We start from the raw sequence: 20712 nt of genomic DNA, 5'->3' as shown, positions 1-20712 counted from the left end.
TGGCCTGCCTTTCAGGACACAATAATTTAGGGGGAAGAAACACACAGAAAGCTAACAATCCAATACAGATAAATTCCCTTCCCATGTATCTTCAACTGAAAGCATTCACTATAAACAGCAAGATTAAAAAAGAGGTCTATGAATGCCATCTCAAGGCAGCACAGACTCGTGTCTTCAGCTGCTGCCCCTGCACAAAAAACAGCAGATGAACAGTTCCAAACCCTACCCTATCTTTTAGTTGGTTGTACAAATCAATCAAAACAAAAATAAAGGGCACCATCCTGTTTTTATTACACAAGCAAGATGGATGGAGATCTAAAAGGCGCAAATGGCATGCATGAAAGAGACTGTTCATTCTTTGTGCAAGAGCTCACAACATGCTCTGTGCACCAGCTCTTCACACAGTGCTCTCAGAAATCATGGGCACATTCTTGTCATTCATAGTAACTTTTGAAAGAAACCCAACATAAGTACACTGCCCTGCTAAAAGCAGTCACTAAAAGAGACTCAATCACATTCAAGTTTCACAACTGGCTTAAGGTTATTTTGAGAACCTACCTGCCTCCTCCTCACCATCCACCTAAACAGTCTCATCACCCTTGTGACAATAACTAGTGCTCAAGTAGCTGCAAGGTCGACTGTATCTATCTTGGTGAAACTAACCCTACAAGAAAACCTGTCTGCACACAAAGCAGCAAGCTGATCCAGATGACTCCCTAGCCACAAGCACTAGCCTAGCTCCATAGCCAGTGCTAGCCAAAACGAGCAGGTGGGAACATCCACTTGTGCAAGAGGCATGACTCCAGACTAACTAAGGCTGGTCACAAAAAGATCTCTCCCACAGCCAAGTTGGAGAATTATTACTTGTGGTCCTTCAAATATGTTTTTTGCTAACAAAACAACAAAAGAAGACAATACTTATTGTGCTATTACATCAATAGTATTTCTGGTCACACCTGAGTAGCAGTGATTGATTTTTCCAAGTTCTCAGCCTTGACTTTTATTCAAAGTTTTATTATTTTATTTTAGATGATAAATCTCTTTCTTTTCTGTTCATAAAACACTTGGCATCAGGTTCTTTTTTCTGTAGCAATACATATTTACTAATATATGCCAAGCCCCAAAGAAACATGGACACTTTACCAAATGGGCATGGTATGTCCACTTTCTGCTGAAGATCAAAATAAAGCAGCATAGCATGGTTTGTGTTGCAAGGAACCCTTAAAGGTTGTCTCATCCAAGTGCCCAGCAGCAAGCAGGGACATCAGCTAGACCAGGTCCCTCAGAACTCTGTCCAACCTGTCCTTCAATGCTTCCATGGATAGAGCACTCATCAGCTGTGTAGGCAACCCATGCGGGTGTGTCACTACGCTGATGGTAAAGCTTAAGAATCTTCCTTGTATCTAGTGTGACTCCTTTAATTGAAAACCATCACCTCTTCTCCAGTCACAACAAGCCATCTTTTTTAAAAGTTCCCTTTGGGTACTGGAAGGACACTATAAGGTCTTCTCAGAGCCTCCTCTCCTCCAGGCTGAATTACTAAAACTCTCTCAGCCTCTCCTTGTAGAAGAGATCTTCCATCCCTCTGATCACCTTGGTGGCTCCTCTGTGCTGGCTCCAGCAGGTCCCTGTGGTTCCTGTGCTGGGAGCCCAGGGCTGGATGCAGGGCTCCAGGTGGGTCTCAGCAGAGCAGAGCAGAGGGGCAGAATCCCCTCCCTGCCCTGCTGCCCACGGGGCTCTGGGTGCAGCCCAGGACACATTTGGCTCTCTGGGCTGGGAGTGCCATGGCTGGGCCATGTGCAGCCTCTCACCCACAGCACCCCCAAGCCCTTCTGGGCACGGCTGCTCTGGGGCTGCTCATGCCCAGCCTGGGCTGGCACCAGGGGCTGTCCCAGCCCAGGGGCAGCACCAGCACTTGGCCTTGAACTTTATGATGTTCCCATGGACCCCCTCCTTGAGTTTGGATGTCTCTGGATGGCATCCCATCCCATCCCATCCTGTGTCAAAGCACCGCTCAGCTTGGTGCTGCCATCAAACTTGCTGTGAGTGCACTGGATTCCTCTATATATGCCCTTAATGAAGATATTAAACAACACTGGTGCCTGTACGGATCCGTGAAGGACTCCACTCATCCAACCAACCAACTCTGGATGTGATTATCCAACCAACTCTCTGGATGTGATTATTGCCTCACCCCCCAACAGTCCATCCATCAAATCAATCTCTCTCCAATTTATACAGAATGATGTTGTGGGTGACTGTGTCAAAGGCTGTACACAAAAGTCCAGATAAATGACATCTGTAACCCTTTCCTTGTCCATTCCTGCCATCACAAAAGGCCTCTGGTTTGTCAGGCAGGATTTACCCTTGGTAAAGCCATGCTGGCTGCCTCAATTCACCCCCCTGTCCTCCACGTGCCTTAGCAGAGTTTCTAGGGGGAAAGCAGATCCCACGATCTTCCCAGGCACAGAGGGGAGGCTGGCAGGTCAGTAGCTCCTGGAGTCTTTTCTTTCTACCACTTCTCCAGAGACATACAATGCCTTCCCTTTTCCAGTACCTGGGACTTCATTTTCCTGATATGACTTTTCGAACATCACAGGGAAAGGCAGCTACGCCAGCCACGTTAACATGCACTAATCTTAGCACAAAACAGGTTATGCAGTAGAGGCAACTCAAGGGCATAATGGCCTTGCACATCCTTCTTGAAAGGGTCTCAAGCAAAACAATCCACAATATAAAGAAACCACCTGAGAAGTGAGGAGAAGTAAAAGCAGCCAGCAAGTTGGTTGACTTTGAATTCACATTTCCAGAGACAAGACCCTGAAATGAGGCACTCCATCTTTCTGTCAAACTCTGAAGCACTACCAGATAATAGCCACAGACTTTGATGTTACTGCATTTGTGCAGTGCCAAAATCACATTTATAATTTTTTATTTGCATTTGGCCCTCCATGTTTAATTTCAGGGGGCTGGGAGACAGTTAATACATGCTGACAGATGGCAAAAGATGGAGAAGTGACAGACGTTGTCTGCTAAAGGGCATCCCTACAACTCATATCATACCTGGAACAGAAACTGCCAAACAGTTCTGTCACATGCAGTTGACAGAAAAGCAAATACTCTTCAGACAAGAAACCAACACCAGGCTATCTGGTCATGAGCCACTGAAAGACATGTGAATGGAGATATCAACTACAGACATCAAAAGTTGATTTACACCAAGTTTCAGTCACTCTTCACTGGACTTTGAGTAGAGCTACAAATTGGAGGAGACTTCTCATTTTCTAGATGTGATCAGAAATGAGCTGTCACCTCAACGCTTCCTCATATATGCAAAGCCAGAAGACACATTAACTTGCAAAGCAAGTGGAAATAATTTTCCTCATAGACAGTTCACATTCACAGAGAGAGGAGGCACTTCCCATTGCACTCTCACCACAATCTCAGGACTACAAGACCAGGCTGTAACTGTATGAGATGCACAGAACAGACACAGGATCTCCTGAAACAAGTTTAAAGTCTCTAATGGGAAATGAGAGCTGCTGACCTACAGCAGGGCAGCCAAGGAAACACCACAGCAATCTGCTAAAGACAGAAAAGGTTTCAGCCAGCATTCAGAAACCAACCCAAGCATGCCTTGGAGAAGCTGCCTTGGAAATCAATTCAGAGCATTCAGAAAGGAAGTTTTCAAACACAAATACATCTATAGCACTTATCTGGAAAAAGAAAAAAAAAAAAACAAACTAGATTCCAAGCAAATATATTCTCAAGCAATTGGAAACTAATTAGCTTCTTGTATTTAGGGAATGATTTGCAGTTCTTACAGCTTTTCATCTTTAATTTTGCAATTAGAGAAAGGATTATATCTTGAACATGTACACATAACTAACAGAACAAAAGGAGCTGAAAAATTATTACAGAAACTACTTTTTAGATGCTACTTTATTCTTCATAATTTCCTGAAAGAGTAAAGAGGAAAAAAAAAAACAAACTAAAACACAGGAACTTCGTGTTCTATGTTTTTGTCTGCCATAAGCCTATCTCCTACCTAAGTCTCATAAGTTTCTCTCAGAAGACTGCAGATTACAGACCATATCTTCTTCTGAGACAGTTTCTTCTATGTATCTTCACAGCATCAGTTTTTGGTAATTTAGATACCTATCAGAACACACCCTAAATGTCTGCACCCTTACAAAGTTCCCTGCTCATTCATGTGAATTGGAAAAACATTAAGGAGCCCACTGCGTGCAAGGTCTAGGAAATTCTTACAAACAGGAATCCCGGCTCTGCAAAGCCCAGGTGAAAAGTCTGGGTGATTTAATTCGAAATTTTAGGTGCTTGAATGCTTGCAATAGTTCCCATAATTTTAAATCAACTGGAAAAAGCATGCACCTTTACAGAACACAAATATCTGGAATATTTGATTTACTGCTCAACTATGAGCACCATGGTCCACTGGAGTAGAATAAAGTTATTTCACTCCCTGGAATAGTTTTAAAGATAAAAAGTTACTCCATATAACTGAACAAATTATAATTGTCATAAAAAAAAAAAGAGTAATTGACAGAAAACTCCATATTCTCTTCAGTACTTTTATAGTAACTGCCAAGTGACTAAACCCAAACTTCTTTCTCTATGACAAGAGCATATTTTTGTTTTGTCATTAAGAACACTGAATCCTCCTAGCACTGCACAGTGAAGGGTAATTTATAAATTAAATGCTAAAAGCACTCAGTGCCACAGTCAAGCCCTGATCAAAATAACTGCTATAGTTTATATTTTTCTCTTGCAATAACTTTAATTAAAGGCAACTCCAATGCAGCAAACCTCACTGAAGTCAACCAAGGTGTTTTTAATTTACTCCCAACTTGAATGCCACAACTTCAGCATATGAGAATCACAAAGGCATTTTTCTTTAATAGGTCACTCACTAAGGAGATGAGAGAGAAAAATCTCGTAATTAGAGTGTAGAGTTTAATGCTTTACTTGTTCAAATGCGAGCACAAAGCAAGCAAGGTACAGCTATTACAGCAGTCATAATTCATATAGGATCTTTCACAATGCTTCAGGAACTTCTTTTGCAATCACTATTTTGCTCAATGACAGAGGAGGTCTGTCTCTAACATTAAGTCTGGCTGTGGACAAACACTCTTGGTTGCAGCATATGCAAAGGGAACAACAATACTACTGAATCCCTCTTCAGCTTCATGATTGCTTGGTTCCAAACAATTTTCTGCAAGGTTGCGTTAACAGCCCCCTTGCCCATTTATCTTCGCTGCAGATGCGCCTGAGCTACAAAAGTTACAGAACACAGCAAAATCGTGGCAGCTCCATAAAACACACAGTCATCTCGCTAGAGTAAGCAAGATCTTTGGGAGCTTGTGTTTTAGCAGGAGTTTGTCTCCCGTAAGCAGCTCTACAACCACAAGCAGTGCTGGCTGCTGACTGGCTGAGGAGATGAACGTATGTGGAGAAAGTAGGCAGAGAAATTCTATTTTGAGCTTATTGCTGTTAAAAGGTTGCTTTGTTTATACAGTTCGGCCTTGCTTCTTCAGAGCTACTGCATAAAAGCCTCCCCCTGTGCAACTGCGAATAATAATAGAACATCTCAGAAGGTTTCATCAGAAATGGAAAAAAACAGCCCACTAACCCTTGGGCTGGTCAGACCACTGAGCAAGGCTTTGGCACAGAAGGATCTTGAGGCAAAGAAGCAATTGCAGCACCTGATACGCTCTGAGATTTAAGAGCTGCTGCATCTATGCATTCATTCCTTGTAACCCTCAATTCCCATCTGTGGCACCAACTAACCTGCAGTTTAGGATTTTGCACCAATTCAATCACAACTCCTTGCGTGAAACTGCAACCTCAGCCAATGACCTTGGACTGCTAACTCTGGTGGTGAATACCTACGAAATATGGTCTCCTCCATTTACTAATCCCACAGGATTAGACACCATTTCACCATTTTAATATTCCCCTGAAATGTGTCAAAGCATCACTTCAAGAACCTGAGGAGTTGTCAGTTTCTGTGGAAGCATGTAAAGATATATAAACCACAGAAGCTATTCAAACACTGGAAACGGTTTTAGAGTGAATAATTATGAAGTCAACAAGCAACACAGAAGATCTGAATTTTTTTTTTTTTTTTAACCTCAGAACATTTCTGGCTGCTCTGACAAATACCTCGAGTTGAACCACAGTTTTAGAACAACTTTTAAAAGCCATCAGCACAGAACCACATGTAAAACCAAACTGTGTAAGACTGAGAGTAACAGAAAAAAGGAACCTTAACAGCAAGTCTGGCCAAGCACTGACAGCCACCATTAGAGACACAAATATCTGTCCATTAGCTTCTCATCTGCAGGACAAAAGGAAAGATCCAATCCCACTGTTGGCTCTTCATCCGACAACCATGTGTAAATCGCTCTGTAAGGTCACACAGATGCTTCTAGAGGTGCCTCTGGGGCTTCCAGAGGTGCTGGGGCTTACAGTGCCACACATTCAGATGAGAACAGATCATACTTAAGCACTGCTTTCATTGAAAGTTAATGGGGCGCGATTTTGACTCCACTCCTAATTCCTAAGGTTTCCCCTGGTCATCCACGCACTTTGATTATGGTAAGCATCGTTTGAGGGTGGAGGTGAAATAATTATAGAGGAGAGGGAAACAAAACAGCGAGAGGGGGCACTCACCGTGTTGCATTTTGTCCCGCACACCACTTGTCGGTGGTTTAGCCACTGGGAGGCAAACACTTTATTGAGTGTTCCGAGGTGAAATTCCCTCTCCTTCAGGAGGCTTGGGAGCTGCTGGGCCGCGTATCCATGCAACAAGCGGTGGTAGCTGGACTCATTGTGCATCCGGACCTCTCTCCCTTTCACGTAGTACACTAGAGACCTTTTCACCGGCGGGAGCCTTTTCCTTTTGTTAACAGAGTGATCCCACCCGTACTGTGGATAATAAAGTTAGACACTGGATAAAGCAACTAAAACAAACTTTTAAGACACCACTCTTTCAAATTCAACGATATCCCCGGCAAAACCCTGAAGCCTTTGGAACGCCGCGCACGGAAATTAACTCGGGAATGCTGACAAACCTTTAGCAGTGTGACTTAAACATAAACATCTGCTAAAGGAGTAACACGGCGTCAACATAACGACAGTCGGTGGCGGTTCGGCACCGTTGGTACGCCCAATGCTCACGGGAAAAGCGGAGCGCTTGGAACGGGAGAGGGGCAGCGCACACAGCCCTCCCCCGCAGCCCGGCAGGCGCAGGGGTGACACCCCGGTGACTCCCCGGTACCGACCGCGGCGCTCGGCCTCCTCCGGCCGGGCCAGAGCCATCCGGCCATCATCGCTCCGCGGCAGCGACCGAACAACGGCCGAGCCCAACGGGGCCCCGCGAGCCCCGGGGCGCGGGCACAGAGCGGGGCACTGACCCTGGCACCAGGGGCTCCTCCTCCCCGGTGACCCCGGCACTTGGGGGCTGCCCCTCTTGGTGTGACACCAGGACCGGGGCTGTCCCTCCCAGGTGACACCGAGACCGGGGGCTCCTCATCCCTGGCTACCACCAGGACCGTGGCTGCCGCCGCCCAGAAGCCCCAGCCCCCCCGGACACCTTCCTTCCCCATCACTCGGACGGGGTCACCTCTTTCCTCCCGGAGACAGCCACGTCCGCCGCGCCCCGGGAACCAGCGCTTCTCCCCCTTCCCACCATCGGGAACCAGCGCTTCTCCCCCTTCCCACCACCGGGAACCAGCGCTTCTCCCCCTTCCCACCACCGGGAACCAGCGCTTCTCCCCTGCCCCCCGTCTGACCCCTTACCTGCTCCCCTTGGAGTCCCCCGGTCCCCGCGGCGGCAGCCGCCGCCGCTTTCCGCTTCCTGCTAACTGTTTTCCGGGCCATAGTAGAAGGATGAGGAGGCTGTGGACGAGGAGCGGCCCCACATGGAGTGGGACGGGGCGGTTCGGGGCATATGGAGCGGGACCGGGCCCGGGCTCTGTCCCTCAAGCCCCGCCGGCCGCGCCTCACGGCATTTTACAGCACCACGGGGTTTCGGTTTTTTTTCTCTTTTTACGACAGTGAAGTCGCAGCTTTGCGGCGGCGGTTCCGCCCCGCCCCGGTGCCCTGTTGCCTAGCAGGACGTCAAGCTGGCCGCGCCTCCTCTGCCGTTGCCATGGCAGCGGAGCCAGGGTGGTGAGGGTGGGGCGCCCCCTTGCGGCCAGGAGGGCTCAGTACAAGGTGGGGTTCGGGAATTCCTCCCAGGAAACAGATTTTCCCAAACCACTCGTGTTTGATCACTGTCAGCGCCCCAGGAAAACCGAGACACTTGTGCCCGACCAGTCTATTAGGGTCCCACTATGGGAACAGAATCAGAGAATCAGTTAGGTTGGAGAAGACCTCTAAGCTCACCCAGCCCAACTTATGAGTGACCACCCTGTCAACCAGACCATGGCACTGAGCGCATGTCCAGTCTTTCCCTAAAGGTGTCCAGAACGGTGACTCCTCCACCTCCCTGAGCAGCTCATTCCCAAGGTTTAATCACCCATTCTGTGAAGAAATTCTTCCTAATGTCCAACTCTTCACTGAATAGTGAATAGTCTACTGGATCAGAAGGTGGTTCAGCTGACTTTTTCAGGGTCACATGGAAACACAAAAACCCCTTTGAGGGTTTCTACACCTTTATCTGGTCTCTTGGCACCTCAGGAAAGACCCAGGAATGCACACCAAAAGCATTAGAGAGGCCCTCTCCCGGGGCTGCACACTCAAGTATTCTGTGCACTGTTAATGCTCTTGAAGGACTCACAGCTTGAGAGACAGTTTACAGAACAATAATCTTTTATTATTGTAGTAGAAAACTGTGACAGGTTAAGGTGCAAAGATTGCTGGTGGTAGGATCTGGCTGCAAAAACGTATTCAGAGCAATTGTGATGAACAATCACCATACATAGAGTACAGTCCTGACAGGTTCAGCCTGATCAGTCAGTCAATCCCAGAAGTTACAGTGGAACCTTCCCTAACTTCTCCCCATTTTTAACATACTTTTATACTATTTTTGCCCTAGTTACTCTATTTTTAGGAGAGTATCTCTAGTCATGCATCATGTCCAGGGTTGTACCTTGGAGGTGGGTAATGTCAGCGTCACACCTGAGGCAGCCTCAGGGGTGGAGGTGGGCATTTGTGACCTCCCCACAGCAGCTGGTTCAGCAGCAAAGCATCCCCTTTTCCTCCTTGTTTTTCAGCTGCTACCCAGTTTATCTGCACCACTGAGTCGCCCCTCTTGCCAGGATTTCAACAGAGCCTGGCCCTGGTGTCTCCAGTCTGCTCCACCTCCCTTCAGTCCCCTTTAGCATGGATTGTGTGTGGGAAGTTGGGCATGCTGACCACATCCCACTGCGATAACTGCGCCTCACCCTCTGTTTTCTGTGATAATTCTGCTCTTATAATTCTGCTGGAACATGAATGTAACTCCCCAGTTTTCTCTAATTTTACCCCCAGTCATTTTCCTGTTGCAATGTATTTGTGAGGGTTAGGCCATGGTGTGCACCAGCCAGCCTGCTCCTAAGTTTGTTATCAAAGCCTCAGGAATTCATCAAGGTTACTGAAACATAAACTGTGATAAATTAAGAAAGAAGAGGCTGAGAAACAGCATATCAAGACCACAAGGACTAGATACCAGGACTGTAAAACACCTGGGCTGGTGTTTTACACACACTCTGAGAAGTGCAGGCAGAAAACAAGTTAACAAGATAAAGGCACCAATCAAGAAGTGTATACTCAGTAGTTTGTAGAATCCATAAATATGTCTGTAATGTAAACAATAAGCGGCTTCTGCTTGATCATATTGGTTAGTTGTTCAGGAGGCCTGAATCTCCCACATTTTCCCACACATTCCACCGGGAAATCACTTACTGCTAGGGAATTAAAAAGATAACATTTGTACATATTTGCATTTCATTGTACCCCTTTCAGATCCATGTGGAAGGACGAGTGGTTTTTCTGATGTCTACGTGGCTCATACACTCTTTTTCTGTGATTTCAGAGGCAAAGCTTCATATGATCCAAACCCAGCAACCACTACTTGCCAGTGGTTTTGCTGGGTAGAGAAACAAGGAAAACATGTGAGATGCAGGCTGGCTTTAAGGAAAAGCCAGCTTCTGGTCACCTGATATCTGATGGTGCCTCAAGTCACATGGAATCAGTACATATTTTCCTGATGTGTACAGCATTGGTTTTATGACCTTTATTCTGTGTTTTCATCCAACCAACGCCAAAGACAAAGGTACTGTGAGAAGCCAAACTGAAAAAGAAGCCATAAAAAACCCCTCAGGCTTTCCAGCTTCTTCTGAGGGTACAAGCAGTAATACAAGTTTGGCCGTTTTCAGTCGTGATTTATCATGAGTAACTCCCCTCTTCATATCCACCCTCACACACACAACTACCACACCCATTTGGGACAAAACCCCTCCATTTCGGAACAAGGACTGCTCCAAAACCTGAAAACCGAGCGGGAATGTCCCCTGAGCCCCTGGGGAGGGTGAGCTGGCCGTGGCAGCTGAGGGAAGGGGCTGAAGGGTGTGGGGTGAAATGGCCTCTCTGTGTCCCACTCACCAGCCTCATCAGCCCCTTGGGAGCCCTGACACAGCAGGGAGAGGGGCAGGAAGCGCTGCGGGAGCTCCCGGGCACGGCAGGAGCTGGGAACAGAACAGGGACCGGAGCAGGTAAAGGGACAGGGATAGGGACAAGAGCATGACGGAGATGGCACAGGGAATGGGGCAGGGGCTGGTAAGGGGGTAGGGATAGGGACAGGGATAGGGATAGGGATAGGGATAGGGATAGGGATAGGGATAGGGATAGGGACAGGGGTAACGACAGGGACAGAGATAGGGGCAGGGATATGGATAGGGGTAGGGACAGGAGCAGGGACAGGGATAGGGATAGGAATAGGGACTAGGACAGGTATAGGGATAGGGAAAGGGATAGGGACAGGGATAGGGATATGGATAGGGGTAGGGACAAGGATAGGGACAAGGACAGGGATAGGGACAGGGACAAGGGCAGGGACAGAGATGGCACAGGGAACGGGGCAGGGGCTGGTAAGGGGGTAGGGATAGGGACAGGGACAGGGATAGGGATAGGGGCAGGGACAGCGACAGGGATAGGGACAGGGATAGGGACAGGGACAGGGATAGGGACAGGGGTAAGGGCAGGGACAGGGATAGGGGCAGGGATATGGATAGGGATAGGGAAAGGGATAGGGACAGGGATAGGGACAAGGACAGGGATAGGGACAGGGATAGGGACAAAGACAGGGATAGGGACAGGGATAGGGGCAGGGATAGGGATAGGGATAAGGATAAGGGTAGGGACAGGGACAGGGATAGGGACAGGAGCAGCAACAGGGGCAGGGAGAGGACAGGACAGGGGCGGGGACGGAACAGGCACGGACTGGGACAAGTGCAGAGACAGGGGATGGGACAGGGATGGAACAGGGCAGAGTGAGGGATGCAACACGGACAGCAGCTGGTAAGGGGATGGAACAGGGGCAGGGATGGGACAGGGTCACGGCTGGCAAAGGCAGGCGACAGCGACAGGAACGGGGACGGGCACACGGACAACACACGGACACTCCCTGCCCCCCGGTCCCGCCCCCAATAGAGGCGTGGCTCTGACTTCGCCCCGCCCCTCCCTTTTGCGGTGACGTCACCACCCGCCGCTCCCGATTGGCCCGGCGGGCGCAGGTGACGCCACTCCGTGACGCCATCCCGCCGGCGGGGCCCAGACAAGATGGCGTCGCCCGGGTCCGGCGGCGCCGAGCGGGGCCCGTAGGGACGGCGGGCGGTGACCGCGGCACGGCGGGGCAGCGGGGCCGAGGGCCGCAGGTACCGGGCTAGACTGGGGGCGCGCAGGTACTGGGTAGGGCAGCGAGGCTGGGGCGCCGCAGGTACGGGCGGGGACCGCGGGGGCCGCAGGTACCGGGCGGGGGCAGCTAGGGACGGACCGCGCCCCTTCTTCCTCTCCGGGGACTGGGATCCTCCGCTGCCGGTCGGTAGAGCCGCTCGGGGGTGCCGGCACTCGGCCCGGGGCTGGGCTCGCGGGGCAAGGCGGGGTGACGCTTCTGCCCCACAGGCTCCTGCCTTCCAGCAGTTTCCGGGACCGCCGGAGTTAAGGGAATGTGTTTCTGCCTCGTAACCCCTGATGAGTTTGCTCGGTGGCTGTTGAAATCCGAGTAAGCTGCTGGTGTCCGTAATGTTCGGAAGTGCTTCTTCGCAGTAACTAAATCGGTGAAGAACCAAAACAAACATCTGATTTTCTTTGGGGGTGTGGTGTGTGTCGAGTCTGCCTTCAGGTAACTTGTTAATTTCTGCCTCTTGTGCTGTGCAAATCACGGTGCTCATCTTTCCTATACTGCTTGTGACTTTAGAGTTCTGCTAAATCACGGAGCATTCACTCTTTCGCAGCATCTCCTTGTAGGCTAAAGATCTTTATTTCGTGGGTTGTAGCCCTACACTTCTCTTTTTATGCTGATCACCAATTTCTGGATCTTTTCCAGTTAGCTATTCTGCTTTTGGCTACATCTTTCTCAGAGTATGAGATGCAAACATCCCAGGGATGTATACTTAGTTTATGCTTTGTTTCAACTTCCCGATTATGCTTTGTTTCAACTTCCCGATTATGCTTTGTAATCCCTTTAGTTTGTTGCTTACTAAAAGTAAGAGATTCAGTGCATTTATTTATGTATTTATATTTTGTATAATTCAAGGGCTCTCTTTCTGTGTTTTGATAGCTCAAAATTTATCCTACTAATGGGATATATTTGTTCTGGTTTTCTGTTTGTTTTTTTTTTTAATTAGTAGAAGAAATCACAATAGGTGGAAATTAATAGCTGCCTTATTTTTATTCCCCACATCATTACAAAATCCAAAGAAGTGAAAAAAACCCTCGTCATATAGAAATGTTACGACACTGATGTTGTCTCATTAGAGTGGAGATAAGCAGATGGACTCTGGCACTTGGCTGTGGAACTCTTATAGCTGCCATCCCAGACCCAGTAAAATGAATTTGCGTTGGATTTTAGCACTTTGAGGTCGATATTCCTACGTGACTCGCTTTGGCAAGTGAGTGTTGCCAAACTCAGGGGCAGCTGGGTTGTGCTGGATGGTGTAACTTTCCTGCTGTGCTGCTGATGGAAGGCTTGCTGCATCCCACAGCCTGTTAAGGGACCAAGAGGTCTTTGTGGGAGCTTGGTGAGAGGGATCTTATTCCTGCTCCAGCTGGGATCCAGGGTGTTGAGGGAAAAGAGGAAGTGCTGCAGTTAGCCATATCTCTTCATTGCCTTCCCTTATCAGCCTTGGAGCGTGGGACCCTCTGCCTCTGTACAGGCACTCCTGGTTTCCTGGCATTTTTCAGGCAAGAGTGGGGAACACCTGTTTTGGCCTCCTTCCCTTTTCTCCCCAGGGCGATCTGTGTGACTGTGCAGCAGGCATGGGCAGTAGGGTGGGCTGAGGTGTACGAGGAGCATTTTGGGGCGTGTGCGGGCGGTGTTGGGTTACAGCACCGCGCAGAACTGCTGCTCAATGACTTCAGTTTCCTGTGCGCACAGAGCTGCAATTCAGAAGTGCCAGTGGTTCTTAAGGTTACTGTTTCCACTGCGTGGCTTAAACCTTTTAGGGAAAAACCTCAATTCTAAGGGCAGAGAAACAAAAAACTGTGTAATTTTTAAACAGCTTTTGCAAGTTTGTGGGTTTAGTCTCAGAAAAAAACCTGAAAGTGCTGGTCCTTTCCTTGCCTCACCATCTGTACTTGGCCTGATATCTCCTTTTGTTTTTTGGATTTTTTTTTTCCTGTCCATGCCCTATGGCACAAAGGAGTCAGGGAAGAAGTTGCTGCTACTAAAGTGCTATTCAAGTGTGAGCTGAAAGAAAGAGACATGAAACTGTAAAGGGAAAACCAAAAACTCTCATATTTAACATATGTGAATCAATAGGTGTTAGTTTCTCTTTAATGAAGAGAACTTAAATTTTCAGAATATTGGAAAAATGAGTATACTGGCCAGCCGGGAGATTTACTGTATAGTTTATGTTGATGAATAGAAAAATCATAAGGGTGAAAAATCATCAAAAACTCGTGGAAGAGCTCCATCTCCATTATTCCGTTATGATGTTTTGTTATATCCTGGAGACAAAAACCTGTAACTGACAGAATGGAGTCAGGTTTCTGGACCAATCCAGCCTCATCTGTCACACTGTGACAGCTGGAGCTGTTTTGGCTGGTGCTGGGGGCAGAAGTGCTGTAATGGCACAGAAGGTGTCACCTTACTCATCCTCCTTTTTAATTTGTGTAAACTCATGGTTTCTTGTTGCTTTCAGAAACTCTAGGGATTGATAATTTCGTTGTCCAATTTAGTTAACTGATAATTGTTGTCCATATCCAGTCTCTGCATCATGAGTTTTTAACAGTGGCCCATTCCTGCATTTTACAGTTGATGCTGGGTTGAATATTTTGATAAAATGATCTGTGAAAAATTTAGTTTTCCTTATTACATAGAACTTCTTTCCAACCTTCTCTGGTATTTTGTCTAGCATAATCACTCCCAGTCTCTTCAATCATGAATTTCAGAGTTTCAGCTGTCATTTTACAGCGATCTCTACCTAAAGGCATGATTCTATTTAAAATTGATCAGTGCAATTCAGATCAATGTCAGTGTAAGGAAGATCTAGTGGAGCCATAATTGGAAAGCTCTGAAGCTGTTTGTGAAAACAGTTCTTTGAAGGAAAGGCAAAGAAGGGTTCTTTACAATTTATAAATAGTTTTCTTGTTTGAAAAAGTAGGTCTTCTAGGATGCATCAAAGGTTGGTTTCTCATCCCTGCATTGTGTGTGCTTACGCTGCTAAGTGGGAAGGCAAGGCTATTGATCTTGCAGCACACACCACTCTGCAGTTGATCGATACAAGCCTGAGCTCACAGTTGTTGTGTGTTAACTACTTAGGTAGGTAATCCTCTCTGGTATGCAAGTGCGTTGCTTAATGCTTTGACCCTCTGACTTGGTTTGAATAAGCTCATGTTCTGTGTCCCTAATGACCTCTTGCAGTCAATGTAGCCTTGTGCTGAGGTCTCCATCTGAACCTGGGCACTGGGGGCTTTCCCTCTCTCAAGTCTTATATTTATTCAAAATCCTTTCGTGCAAAGGCTTTTTTTCTTAAATGTTAAGAAATGCTGTCTTTCCTGTGGATGGGAAACTTTTAAAGGACTGATTGTATGCCCAGACTCAGTTTGTATTGGTTTGTATTTTTTTTCATTTTTGAAAGTTACAAGATCTTTCCAGAATCTGTTAAGCTTGTAATGTACTTGAAACAGAATATGCAGAATTATAGCAGAAGGGGAACACAGTATCATTGCTCTAATTTAGACTTAAATCTTCCCTTCTAGAAGGAAAGCAGATTGGTTCAAAATGCCCTGCTGCATTAGTAGTATTACAGCTTGTAACTGATGAGCTTGTATATTCTCAGCTGCATTTTGTGTCAGAAACTCTTACACGAGAGTAACATTTTAAATCAGAAGAAGGTGAGTCCTCTCCAAGAAGGAGTCAGCTCTTCATCTGGAGGACTATCTCCATATGAGTACAATTAATGGATTTAGCTGTTGCTGGTTGGTGTAGGGGAAGGTAGTAGTAAAGAGTTGTGAGCTCTTGTCTGGTTGCTGTTACTGGAGCTCAGCATTTTTGGTAGCTATCTACTAGGTTATGTGAAAGATTTTATTTTTCAGCCCTTTTCTTATGCATATGTTTGTGCTTGCACCATTTGTCATCTCTAGGCTAGCAGCAGAGGAAGCTATGACTGAAATGACTGATGAGATTTACTCCCTGATTTCAGGAAGGTGTGTTTCAAAAGTGTGCCTGTTACCAGTTGTGCTGTGTCACGTTTTAGTCCTGTGCCTAATTCAGACACAGGGAAGTGCTTTTGTGTTCAGTTTGGTACACTTCATCAATTGTGAGCACTAAAATAAAACTAGATTCCTAGTTTATTAACACTCGCCAAAGTACCTGCTAAAACTTTAAGTGTTTCCTTCTGTGATACAGCAAAGCCACCCTGGGTTCCACCCTAATGACTAATACCCTCATGTGGTGTCCTTGCATAGTACTGTGTCATAATTTGACGTAGAAATATACGAGGCACATGTAGCAGGGAAGGGACTCTTGAATAAAGTCACTATTAATCATCTGGAATAAAACTGTGTTTGATGAAAAGGGCCGGAAAAGCTTTATGCTGCATAGCCTCCGAGAAAAGAATGTGTTTTTAATCTTTTAATTAAGTATTATGTCACCACAAGCAGTTTGTTGACAGTCTGACTTCTTGGTAGAAAATAGGTGAAGGATTATTGAGTTTCATTTTGGTTGTTGTGTTTGTAACAATATACAAAAGAACTGCTTCCAGCAAGTACCTTTATATTCCTTACTAAGAAGGGGGGTGGGGGGAAGTACCTGTAGTCAGAGGCTTTATTCTTGCTTGTGGGAGGGAACCTAATACATGTTTTTTGTTTACTTACCTGAAAGTGAGTGATTAGTAATTTACTGTCTCTTTTGCAAAGAAAACCCAAGAAAAGACAGTAAAATGGCTTGTTGCTTTTAATTAACACTGTTGAATGTTTCTGAATTTGTGTGCAAAGGGAGAGCTATCAGATTAAAGTGTGAATATAAAAGTAATGCTGTTATGGTCTGTAATCTCATCTATATGAAGGTCTTCAACTGAAAAGCCTTAATAAATATACCTCAAAGAATCCACAGTTGTATTATAAGATGAAAAATAAATGAAGGAAGGCAAAGGTGAAGAAGTTGGTTTTGGCATGAATGGTGAGGTGATCTGAGCTGCTTTTCAAGTTGGAGGTGGACTCTGGGAACTCTGGTGGCAAAATGGCCGTGATGGCTGTTTTTGTGACACAGTAATGTCATCCTGTTCATACTGAGCTCCCATATTGCATACACAGTTATTGTACAGTTCTGAAAGCCTCCCTGTCTCTGGGGATGTTCTGTATGTGTTACGATATTGGAGGAGATGAGCACTTGAAATGTAACCGTGTTTAGTGCAGGGGATCTGCCTGTACTCTGGATAAATCACTTCTGCCAAGTAATGGAAAGGATTTCTCACTTTCCCTTCATGCTGGGAGAGAAGCTGTGTATCCATTTTATGCTGGTCTTCATTCAAAGCAAATTTCTGTAATTTGATGTTCTTACAGGAATCTGAATATGATACTCATGTTCTGTTGTTAGGCAGCACTAGATTAATTTCCTAAAGTAAGCTTGATTGAACCAGACATATGGGTTATGAGAGGAGCAGGCTGGGACTGATTCTCAGGTGACAGTAGAAAATCTGATAGCTCAGAGGAGGAATGGTCAGCCCACAGTATTGCCACTTCTTAAACAAAAAAAATCATCTTACTGCTGTGTCATGGTTATTATGGTGGCCCACTGAAAGAGATCTCTGTGCTGTCAGCAGAGAGTTGTTTTCTTGCCAGCCTGAAATGTTTGGAGAGGAGAATCTGTGGGATGAACTGTGGTCATGGGGCAGCTTCATCCAGCAACCTTGTCTGGTCTAGTTATAAAATAAAGTAAGTCTAGATTGCTGAAACTGAGTCAGATCTGTCAAAATGTCCTGAGAAAATTAAGCTAATGCATCTCTGAAGGTTTCTTTTTGCACATAAAATGAGCCATTTCTATTTAGTTATTCATTGCTTTAAGTGTTCTGGGGCTTACAGTAATGAATGCATCTGCTGAAGAACTTTGTGATGTGCAGGGGAAAAGTTTGTGCTACCAAGTGAGACAGGCTACATAGTATGTAACAAAATTATGGATTTAAATTAATTGGAAGTGGTAACTTTGTTTTTAAGTTTGGACTACGCCAAACTTCATATTCATATCTGAAGTGCATCCTTTGGGCTTTTATAGTGAGATGAAAAAGACTGAATAGGAGTAATTTGGTAGGGAATAGATACTGTTCCAAACGTGAGACTGCAGTGAGATTCCTGGGGTAGCTGTGGGTTTGGGATTTGGGAAACACAGGTTGTGTTCTGACTTTGCTGGCTGAGCTGGATGACTGTGGGCAAACTGCTTCAACTTTGTGCATTATTCTCAAACCTGCAAAGCAGGGACAGTTTGTCTGCTGGTTAAGTACCTTGACAGGTATTCTGGAGTCTCCTGTAAGAGCCATGTGGTGCAGAGGATACAAGGGAATGTCAGCAAAACTACTTTGCCCTCAGGGGAAAGAAAATGAATGAGAAGTGTGTAATTCCTGGCATTATAAATATCCTGCAGGTATCAGATTTCATCTCAAAGCAGTGTCTTTCCTTGTCTTTGGTTTCTTTTCTATTATCCATTCCACTTGAGCACTGGAAGTTCAGTATCCATTTGCCCTTACTGTTGTGAGGCTTGTAATTGTGTGCATGTATCTGTCTGCGTCTCCTACTACCTTGCACATCTGTGGATTTTGCTCTGTGCATTTGTGATAGGCAGTTCACTCTCTAAGTGCAGAATTAGACTACTCCTTAAACTTACCTGGCCAAACATTGGCAGGGTTTGCAAGTAGGGTTGCAGTGCTGGGAGGGCAGACTTGCTGTCTCACACAAAGGGAAAGCACACCCCTTCAATTTGTTTTAAGTGAGGAAATTTAAATCTTAAAGCTCACTTTAAGTAGAAACAGTAGGAATTAAGGTAGGTGGGCAAGGAGATTATTCTATGAAGCTTGGGGATCTTCCAAGTACATTGTGTGAATGTGGCAGGGAGGGAGGAATGAGACCTGTGGTACAGAAAGGCTTTCTGAAGCAGCATGTGAAGGTGAGTGTAACAGCTGGAGCATCTTTGAGAAGTACATCTCAAGGATTGACTAGTTGCTCTGCTTTCCCTCTTGGAGGATGGGAGTTGTCTGCATGTTTGTGTGTCTTCACTGCTAGTAACCTCAGCTGTAGCAGTTGCACACACAGAGCAAACCATGTTTAACAGATGTGTAGTCTCTTTGGTTTTTCCTGGCTTCTGGCTTCCATTCCTGAATTTTTCAATCTGTAGTTGGATTACAGACTGAACCGTATTTCAATTTAAACAGCCCCTAATTGAGGGGCATTTACTATTTGAGAAGTACAAAATGAAGAGATTGCAAGGAAGATGTTTGTGCTCAGGACTGAATATGCTGCCCTCAGGTAGTGTGGGCCCATGAACTTTTCTGATATAAAACACAACAAGCAGTTCCTTTACTTATGATGCTCTTGTTTTGTAATAGATCCGCTATAGTTGAGGGCAGTCTCAGTTTCACTTCATTATTCAGAGGCAAATTTTTATTTTTTTACACTAGACAAGCTTGCTCAAGGCAACTTACCTTCCTGTGTTCCAAATTAATTGTTTCAGAAGTATACTCAGTGTGGGTACCGCCAGTTTGCTGAGCTGTTCAAGTGTCTGCTGCTGTTTTCATATACAGAGCATTTATTTTTTTGATAGCTGGTAATGATGCTTCCATTGCTGTGTGTTTTTAAAGAGCAGAACATCATCTTTATACCAGTGCCAGCCCATCCAAAGTTTACAAGCCATTGCAAGAAATAATGAAGAAATTACTCTTAATTTTAAATCAGTTTCCTGCTCTTAATGCTGTTATGCACCAGTTCCCTGTTAATTAAAACAAGTGAATTTTTTCATTTGAAAACATGGCTTCTGGTAGTGAAATTTAATTTGGTGCTGTCTACTGATAGTATTTCCCATCTAGCTCATCTTTTTAATGCAATCATTCAGTCTTGTTTGGACTGAGTGGGAAGACTTGAAAGCAGGATTGACTGATACTATGCCTGGAGATGAAGCAAGGTTGGTTTTAGGCATTACTGCAATGGGACCATCTTTTCACTTGCTTGATACATTTTTTGAATTTCAGTTTGAATCCTTTGTTTTGTTGAGTTGGTTAGGTAAGGAGTATGTCCCTGAGGCCTCAGCTCAGCAAATACATGACAGTAGATCAAGTGAGTATTCATGAACAGTGATAAGGTGTGTTTTCTTCCTGGTCTTTTAGTTTCATCCTTCAGTGCTGCAAAACCTGGCATGTGATACGTGCTTCTGTCTATGCTTGTTTTCTTGCCTCAGTCTTGATAAAATGGGTTAGATGAAGACAGATGCCTGTTGGCTAAATGGGAGTGACACATGAATTAAGGACAAAATGAGCTGGCATTGAAAGCTAAGACTGTACTAGTGATGATGTGTTGGAGAAATGCATAAACCCCAGAAAATGTCAAATAAGCTTGTGAGGAATGTCACACCTGTGGCACCTAGGATACAATTCAGGTTTCTCACAACAGTACTGTTAAGGCAAAGGCTAACCAAGTCTCATGAGGCATATTTTGAAAATCAGTGAGATTTAAGATGCTATGAGCTTTTATTGTCACTTCACAAATGAATGTTTTGGAGACCACACTTTTCCAGGTGTCCTATGACCAGCTCTTAGTTGCTTCAGGAGTATGAAGTGTTTAGGACTTTTCCTTCCATGTACCTAAAAGTGTGTATTTGGAGAAAGATTAATTTATGGTGAATTGGGATCTTTCCTGGAAAATGGCAACACTGAGAGATGAAACTAAAAAGAGGGAAGATTGAGATTGAACATAAGGAAGAACTGAAGGTGGTGAGGAACTTAACAGGTTGCCCTGGGAAGCTGTGGATAACTCATCCCTGGAGCTGTTCCAGGACAGGTTGAA

At 45.5% G+C, this 20712-nt stretch overlaps 2 protein-coding genes across 3 annotated transcripts in view; one reads left to right on the top strand and one right to left on the bottom strand.

Moving 5' to 3' along the window:
- DCAF12 (DDB1 and CUL4 associated factor 12) overlaps nucleotides 1-7968 on the bottom strand; it is a 289432-nt gene extending 281464 nt beyond the window's left edge. For both annotated transcript variants that reach the window (XR_009115877.1, XM_058043263.1), the window contains exons 1-2: nucleotides 7822-7968; nucleotides 6694-6948 (exon numbers count right to left, since the gene is read on the bottom strand). Coding sequence is in view for 1 of the 2 variants with exons in the window: in XM_058043263.1 (XP_057899246.1) it covers nucleotides 6694-6948; nucleotides 7822-7902 (336 nt within the window). In the remaining variant the exon portion in view is untranslated. The remainder of the gene's footprint in view (nucleotides 1-6693; nucleotides 6949-7821) is intronic.
- Nucleotides 7969-11829: 3861 nt separating this feature from the next.
- The window catches only part of UBAP1 (ubiquitin associated protein 1), a 34013-nt gene continuing 25130 nt past the window's right edge, over nucleotides 11830-20712 (top strand). The window contains exon 1 of the mRNA XM_058044294.1: nucleotides 11830-11879. The gene's annotated coding sequence lies outside the window, so the exon portion shown is untranslated. The remainder of the gene's footprint in view (nucleotides 11880-20712) is intronic.

Source organism: Melospiza georgiana, chromosome Z (assembly GCF_028018845.1).
Source record: "Melospiza georgiana isolate bMelGeo1 chromosome Z, bMelGeo1.pri, whole genome shotgun sequence".
NCBI lineage: Eukaryota > Metazoa > Chordata > Aves > Passeriformes > Passerellidae > Melospiza > Melospiza georgiana.
The sequence above is the reverse complement of the archived record's forward strand: the minus strand, read 5'-3'. Positions and strand labels throughout refer to the sequence as shown.